Source organism: Microplitis mediator, chromosome 1 (genome assembly GCF_029852145.1).
Source record: "Microplitis mediator isolate UGA2020A chromosome 1, iyMicMedi2.1, whole genome shotgun sequence".
Taxonomy (NCBI): domain Eukaryota; kingdom Metazoa; phylum Arthropoda; class Insecta; order Hymenoptera; family Braconidae; genus Microplitis; species Microplitis mediator.
In genome coordinates, this window is record NC_079969.1 from 16981663 (window position 1) to 16990891 (window position 9229).

At 31.9% G+C, this 9229-nt stretch overlaps 1 protein-coding gene across 1 annotated transcript; it reads left to right on the plus strand.

The window, feature by feature from the left end:
• LOC130672821 (uncharacterized) lies at positions 1 to 1204 on the plus strand. The gene is made up of 2 exons (XM_057477578.1): positions 1 to 148; positions 699 to 1204. Exons 1-2 carry the CDS (start codon positions 1 to 3, stop codon positions 1202 to 1204), a joined length of 654 nt encoding a protein of 217 aa, XP_057333561.1.
• The last annotated feature ends 8025 nt before the right edge of the window (positions 1205 to 9229 follow it).

A 9229-nucleotide genomic window follows, 5' to 3' on the forward strand; every position in this document is an offset into this window, starting at 1 on the left:
ATGTCTACTGCTATCACATTGGAAGAACTTGCCGATGCACAGAAGCAAGATCTCGAGCTTCAACAACTGCCGCAACAGACAATCGCGTTGCAGCTTCGACGAATCAATTTCGACAACGGTTTAGCATTGTACAGTGACATCGCGTCAGGTACGGTGCGACCATACGTTCCAGAGGCACTGAGAAAGAAGGTGTTCAATTCACTGCACTCGCTAGCTCATCCCGGAATCAAAGGATCATTGAAAATGATCTCTAAACGATACGTCTGGACGTCAATTAATAAAGACTGCCGTGAATGGGCAAAATCCCGCATCGATTGCCAGAAAAATAAATTTCAGAGACACCTGTCATCGTGGTTGCCAATTTTGAACCTCCAACTGAACGATTCAAGCACATACACATCGATCTAGTGTCTTTAAAAACGTCAAGAGGCTTTACTCAATGCTTGACTAACAACGACCGATTCACGAGGTTTTCTGAAGCTGTCCCGTTATCCAATGGAACCGCAGAGACGATAGCACATGCACTATCGCTGCACTGGATATCACGCCACGGAGTACCAAAACGCATAACTTCGGACCAAGGTCCGCAATTTGAATCGTCATAAAACACCTACACACTACGCCGTATCATCCGCAAGCTAACGGTCTAGTCAAACGTTTACATCGTCAGCTTAAATCAGCAATTTTGTGTCATCAAGAGTCGTGGTATGACGCATTACCAGCCGTTTTGCTCAGCTTACGCGCTGCTTGGAAAGACGACATCCAGACGACCCCGGCTGAATTAGTGTACGGTGAGCCGATTCGTTTACCTGGTGAGTTACTCACTCCCAGTAACAAAACTACACCTCACGATATTGTCAATACATTGAAACGTCATTTCAATTCATTGGCACCGGCCAAAATGTCGCGTCACGGCAAGCATTCTATTTACTGTTTCAGGAACCTTAGTACTTGCAGCCACGTACTGGTACGGAATGACCAGGTTGGACTATCTTTCTCACCGCCGTATGAAGGTCCATATCGTGTCATAACCCGGCACGACAAATACTTCATCGTCGATTTTCGTGGACGACAAATCGCCATTTCTGTGGACAGATTAAAGCTCGTTTACGAGGCAAATCCAGTCGACACGGCGACGATGATAACAAACTCCCAGCCGATTAACACAGCAACCGAGACCCAAAAAACGCTGAGTCTGGTTTAACATTTAGAAATTTACGCGATTTACTTTTTTTAACATAAAAGTTTGTTTTTTTACAATGAAATAATTCACCACTTTATTATATTCATCCATTTAATTATTTATTTATTCATATCATTTGTAAATATTCCATTACTTAAATTATCGTGTATTAAATTTAAAAAAAAAAAAAAAACAAAGGGAGTTCTGTAGCGTTGCTACTAGGTGACGCGATCGATAAAATTCGACAGTTTCCGTCGAACATCGATATTTTCATTGATCTATCTCTACCACATTGGTGGGACAATTAGTAATAGACTGTGGAATTGTACACACGCATCCAGGCCGTTTTCTTTACTGTATACTTACGATCACTGTGTTACTTCCGTTTATTTAAATAAAACATTTGTTTATATTAATTAGTTGGTTTTAATAATTTATATTATCACCTCAACTACTGAATATATGTCTGGTATAGATAATACACTTATCCAACAAATTAAAGGAACAAAAAAATTTTATAAATTTTTTAGTGATTTTTGAAAGGCTATATTTTTGTAAAAAATAATCGTATTGGAAAAACAAAAAGAGCAAATTGAAGCTTGAAATCTCTAGTTTAAAGATCTTCCAGCAAAATATTTTTTCGAGCCACGGTTTTTGCGGAATCATAAGAAAAAGGTCGAGACAAAATTTTTCTAAATTTTTTGGTTTTGTTTTTAAGGTCTACGAGGCTGGGAAAAATTTTTTCAAAAAAACGAATTTATGGCTCGCTTAGGAAATTTATTCAGCTACAATTTTCTTTTTTTTGTTTTCCAGTACGTCAATTCGCTGCTGAGATATCAGCCTTCAAATGAAAAAGGATCCTTTTGTCTTTGATTATTGATATCTCAGCAAATAATGGCTGCACAGTAATTTAAAGGGTAGTTTAAGAAACTTAAATAAATTCACTACAAGCTCCGTTTTCGATTTTTTCAAAAAAAATTTTTTTTTATCCGTGATATCCATTTGAAAAACCCTTGAAAAATTGCCATTTTCTGGTTTTTTAGTCGACTCATCGCTACTCTGCACATATTGATAAAAAAAATAATGGTGCCAGGTAATTTTACAGCTTAATATACCCTCAAAAACCCTGGAAATTTTCAGATTGATCCATTGAACCGTTTGTTTGGTCCGATTGCTCAAAGTTTTGCAAAACAATTAAAGGAACAAGTTTTGTTCCTTAAATTGTCTAATCGTTATCAAAATGAAAAAATCAATTTTTCCAGATTTTCTTTCATTTTTGCGTTATTTATTCAGTAAATGTAAGGTAAAGAGAAAAAAAAAATTTTCCGAAAAACGAGATAAAACAAGAATTTTTTTACTTTTTTTTATTACGTTTGATTCAGTTTTTTTTTTTTCGTTTTTCGGAAAATTTTTTTTTTCCTCTTTACCTTACATTTACTGAATAAATAACGCAAAAATGAAAGAAAATCCGGAAAAATTGATTTTTTCATTTTGATAACGATTAGACAATTTAAGGAACAAAACTTGTTCCTTTAATTGTTTTGCAAAACTTTGAGCAATCGGACCAGACAAACGGTTCAATGGATCAATCTGAAAATTTCCAGAGTTTTTGAGGGTATATTAAGCTGTAAAATTACCTGGCAACATTATTTTTTTTATCAATATGTGCAGAGTAGCGATGAGTCGACTAAAAAACCAGAAAATGGCAATTTTTCAAGGGTTTTTCAAATGGATATCACGGATAAAAAAAAATTTTTTTTGAAAAAATCGAAAACGGAGCTTGTAGTGAATTTATTTAAGTTTCTTAAACTACCCTTTAAATTACTGTGCAGCCATTATTTGCTGAGATATCAATAATCAAAGACAAAAGGATCCTTTTTCATTTGAAGGCTGATATCTCAGCAGCGAATTGACGTACAGGAAAACAAAAAAAAGAAAATTGTAGCTGAATAAATTTCCTAAGCGAGCCATAAATTCGTTTTTTAAAAAAAATTTTTCCCGGCCCCGTAGACCTTAAAAACAAAACCAAAAAATTTAGAAAAATTTTGTCTCGACCTTTTTCTTATGATTCCGCAAAAAACATGGCTTGAAAAAATATTTCGCTGGAAGATCTTTAAACTAGAGATTTCAAGCTTCAATTTGCTCTTTTTGTTTTTTCAATACGATTATTTTTTACGAAAATGTAGCCTTTCAAAAATCACTAAAAAATTAATAAATTTTTTTTGTTCCTTTAATTTGTTGGATAAGTGTATATTATATTTGGTATAACCAGTGGTCTTCCCTATGAACAGTTCGGGATATCCATCCCAGTTCGGGTTCTCTATATTTTTCTTGGGAATAGTTCTTTATTCTATTCGTATTCTCTGAAGAGAATAAAAAGTACTGAAAATTGCTAAATATGAATTCTTTTTAATTCTATCTAATTCTCTGAAGAAAATCAAAAAGTATTGAATATTGCTAAATATGAATTCTTTTTAATTCTATTTAATTCTCTGAAGAGGATCAAAAAGTGTTGAATATTGGTAAATATGAGTTCTTTTTCATTCTTTTTAATTCTCTGAAGAGTATTAAAAAGTATTGAATATGGTTAAATATGAATTCTTTTTGATTCCATTTAATTCTCTGAAGAGGATTAAAAAGTTTTGGAAATCGCTAAATATGAGTTCTTTTTAATTCTATTTAATTCTCTGGAGAGGATTAAAAAGTTTTGAAAATTGCTAAATATGAATTCATTTTAATTCTATTAAATTCTCTGAAGAGGATTGAAAAGTATTGGAAATGTCTAAATATGAATTCTCCTTATTTCTATTTAATTCTCTGCGAAGAATTAAAAAGTATACAATTAATTTTTCTCCCCTCCGGGCGAAAAGCGTCAACTTTTCTCCCGCTGTGCGAAACGAAGTTTCCGCTTTCCGCCTCCGTCGAGGAGAAAAATAGTATTTACACCTTGGGCAGTAAATAAGAAAGCCTCAGATCACATGTTTGTTGACCTCGGCTTCACCTCGGCCAACAATTACATGAGATCTGAGACATTTCTTACTTTACTGCCCGAGGTGTAGAGTATACTATTTAATCCTCTTTAATTCTCTTTTTTAACCAGGGCTATTAGTATTTTTGTATTCCGCAGTTTCGCCTGAAAGCACCCTACGAACTCTTTTGGAAGATTCCAAGAATTTACATGGTAGCTTTGATATTTTTTGTATTTTGCAGTTTTACCTGAAAGTACCCCACGATCTCCTTTCGGAATTTACGCAGCAGTATTGTTATTTTTTGTATTTTGCAGTTTCACCTGAAAATACCCAAAATACTCTTATCGGATATTATTATATGATTCGTTCAAAATAAATACTAACATTTTTCTTAAGAATTTTATGGCTATGTTATATGCTCTTTACCAATTCAAAAGGTTCCGCCAATTTTCCGCTTAAAGTTCCGGTCAGTCTCATGAGCAGCAGGCTCCAAATGCGGGATCCCTCCGGGAGAAATTTTTTTCACACGGGCAAGCTGTGAAACAAAAAGTTGTTTTCAAAAATATTTATTAAAATTGATGAATAATTAATTATTTTTAATTATTTTAATTTTTTACATTGATGAAAAAATTTTTGTCATTGTTTTAAATACAAAATATTATTTCTGATAGCTACAAACTATCTGAATATGCATTTAATTAAAAAAGTATAGCCTAACTTTTTTGAATAGATGTATTAATTGAGCTGAAAACGGTTTTTATTTTTTTTAACGATGGAGTACCTTTTTTAAAAATCTGAAAAAATTATGTGTTATAGGGGAGTACATAAGGCTTTGAAAAAAAATAGTTTCATAATAGTTCCAAAATTGTATTATAGTTAGGAAAAACAATTTAGAAAAAAACAATTTTTTTTTCAAGGATCTTATGAAGCTATAAAACTGTTAATTATTTTGTTCGAAAGCTATTATGAACTCCCAAAACATACTAAATTTTTAGACCAATCGGCCAATCCAATCCTGAGAAAAAAAAAATTTATCTATTTTTTACATAATATTTATTTTCTTGGAAACGGTTTTAGTTAGACATCTGGAACTTTTAGGATCTTAGTATTTTATTAGTACCTACATATCCTCTAAGTATCGTTCAAATATCTTTCCGGGGCCGATTCACCATACTTGAAGTCCGTAGCGTGTTCGGCAGCTCCCGGATGTAGCGGAATTGCACGAAGCCATTCGAAATGATTAAACTCGTGACTGAACACAATTGTGATTTTTTTAGAATTTTTTTAATAACATAAAAATTTTTTATTAAAGATAAAGATGAATTGACTGAGCTGGAAATGAGTCACTGGTGGTAACTGGCAACACTGCGCAGAAAATCTGAACAAATGTAACGTCCGAGTTTACTCGCGTCAGCGATTATCCGAGTCAAAATTTAAAACGTATCTTAAGCGTCTCAGGCGTATAAAACGTGTCTCAGGCGTTTAAAACGTATCTCAAGCGACTTAGGCATTTAAAGCTTATGTCAAGCCGCTCAAACGTTGTAAGCGTGATTAAAACGTTTCAGCTCAAAAACGTAATAAGTGAAATTTTGAGCGCTTAAGTATGGAATAAGTGGGAAGTTGTAGGGATGGCATTTAGGGTCAACCGTTTTCCTAATTTTTTTTCGAGTGGTCCATTATGCCCCATATATCATATATTGGCCCGAAATATCATAAAAACATCATAGAGGTCATAACTTGATGGAAAATGGAAAAACCAAATTTTACCTAATACCCAGTACATGACCTTTTTAATTTTAATCGGAATTAAAAAATTATTGAAAAGTTTTCAACACGCTCTTAAGGTCTGAGATCTCTTAAACGCGCTTTCAACGCCTGAGACGCTTAATTTACGTTTTAACGCCTGCGACGCTTGAGATACGCTTTGAACGCCTGAGACGTTTGAGATACGTTTTACATTTCGACTCAGGTAATCGGCACATTTCTCATAGATTTTCCAACAGAAAAAATTCTTTTTTTAATATTTAAAATATCGGAAAAATAATGATTATTTATTCATTTGATTCTAAAAGGTATAGTACACGGAAAAGAATAAATAGTACTGGTTACTGTTCTATACAGTAATCGACGAAAAACATAGGGAAAAATACATTTTAACATGACTGATTTATTGTGCCTGGGAAAAAAGAATTATGTATGGCCATATGTAGAAATTGGCGATATATAGCTGTATATAATTTTATACGGCCATATATAGCTTGATATGACCATATATAACTTGACATAACTATGTATAGAAATTGACAATATATGGGCATATATAGCTTGATATGACCATATATAACTTGACCTGACTATGTCTAGAAATTGACAATATATGGTCTTATATAGTTTGATATGACTATATATAGCTTGATATGGCCATATATGCCTTGATATGACTATGTATAGAAATTTTGACTGAATTAAATTTTTTTTTTTTTTTTTTTTTTTAATTATTTTGGCAATGCAGAGATTATCAGATCTGCGAATAATTGAATTCCCAATCGCATTGGAAATTTTTAATTCAGAGAAAAAACGCTAGACTTATTAATGACCGCACCCGCTTCAGTAGGATTCGAACCCGGACCCTTCCGTACGAGAGACCGACGCTTTGACGACTAGGCTATGCGACCGACAGTTACAACGGAGGTTAGTTGTGCTACGTAAGATTGAAAGAATATAATCACTTTCGAAAAAGCAAAATATAATCATTAATATGCTGTTAGTGATGTCAAAAAAATTTCCTATGTTTTTTGCACTACCATATCCTGTTTATAAGTAATTGTAATAGTCAGTTCAAATTTTTCATATAAAAAATCTGTATATTTATGTACGACTATGTACTATTGTATATACCTATATATAGTTATATATATCCATACTTAGAAACAATCGAAAACTATATATTCCCATGTATTGTTATTAGACTGTGCCAAATGAAATCGAAATTTTTTTGTTTTCGGTCCCATACGAAAATTAGATTGTCTCACTAAAAAAAAAAAAATCCTGAAAAAATTTCAGCTCGATATGTCTATTTTTCAGTTAGCGCTCGCGCAAATAAGAATTTTCTAATAAAATTTTTTTTTATGCCAACTTAATATTTTACAACTCATTAAATATAACTGATTAAAATATGGCCAAGGTGCCATTTTAGGGGATTCAATTCTCTATAAAACTAACTTTTGATCGAATGAAAAACATCAGCCAATTTTTTTCTTCCGCCATTTGAACCTAATTTTTTTCAAAATTTACATTTATATTTATTATTAAACGGTTAGAAAACAATGTTGCTATCTATGAAACTTATCCCTCGCGGATTCGGGGTTACTGTGAAATCACAGTGAAATCACAGTGAAATCAATTTTACCGTAAGTTTACTGTGTATTGATGGTAATTTCATAGTGAATTCACAGTCGTTTTGTGCCATTTCGTCACTCTGGTTATATAGTAATTTTACAGTAATTTTATGGTAGTTCCATAGTGATTTCACTTGTGATTCTTTTGTAGGTTTAGAATAAAATTACCATACTTTCATGATAATTTTACTGTCGATCAGCTATCGATTTATGGTAACCCAACAATGGTAACACTGAGGCTTTATCATGGGTTCACAGTCAGTTTATCGTGATTTCACTACGAATTCACTGTGATTCCATAGTAATCTGATAGTGTTAACTCTGTGACTTTACAATAGTTTCACAGTCAGTTCATAGTAGTTTAACCATGAATTTACCGTGATCCCATGACAACCTAGTAGTATTAGCACTGTGACTCTATGATATTTTCACAGCAAATTATTCGCGTTTTCTCCATGATTTCACTCTACTTTGATAGTGATCTGATACGGTACATCTATCATTAATCCAATTTCAAAATCAAAATTTGAATTTTTAATGTCATTAATCGATAAAAATGGAATTGAAAAAAAAAATAATATCAATTATTTCATAAATGCTCCTATAATTGTTTGTAAGTTTAGCAAATATTTTGGCACATATGTATTTTATTTATTATAAATTTAGCTATTTTAGGAATTTCCGAGCGAAACTTTATCTGTAATTATCTAATTTAGTTAATTTTATAAAAGCTTAAGACGGTAAAATTCTTCAGAATTATAAAAAAAAATAAATAAATAAAAAAATTGAATAACTTTTTTTTTAAAACTGTATAAATTGAATTTAAACTACTGCAAAAAATAAAGAAAACATCGTTTAGATTAATATTTCAATAGTAAATATTTATTATTTATCATAATTTAGAATAAAATATTCTTCAGTTCAGAAAACTTGATGATTTACAAATGAAGGCAAACATTTTTTTTTTTATGAATATCGTATTCTTTTAATTTTATAGTATTTAATAAAATAATTTTTCTTATAACTTAGTCTTGAGTATATATAGTATTGAATAGCATGAAGTAACAGATTAAATATTTAGTTCCGAATGCGTGTGGTGGCCGAGTGGGCTAAAGTACATGACTTAAGCTGCTCTTCAATCGAAGGGTCGGCAGTTCGAGTCCCATCGTACGTTAAAAAAAAAATAAAATTCCTTCTTTACCGAGGGTAAAAAATAGCATTTAATTCTCCAGAGGAATTACATGAAGTCATACAAAGGGATAATAAATAATTTTTTTATGCAAGAAAAATTATTTATTGAAAAACCAAGATTAGGATTATTGTTGCTATTATAATATTATTATTAATTTTATTATTATTATCTTTGAATCAATAAATATAGGATCTCAATATTGCCCCTAAATCTCGATGAAAACTAAGCAGATCCACGATTAAATGATTAAGAAATCACAGTAATATTACTGTCAATTCACAGCGATATTATTGTGATTTCACGAAGAGTCTATAGTAAGACTGCTGTGAAATCACTGTATAATCACGGTATTATTACTGAGAAAGCATGACTGAAGCACTGCAGATCCAGCATAAACTGATAGTGAAATCACTGTAAATACACAGTGAGACTACTGTCAACTTACAGCTATACTACTGTAAATTGACTGTTATGCTATTGTGATTCT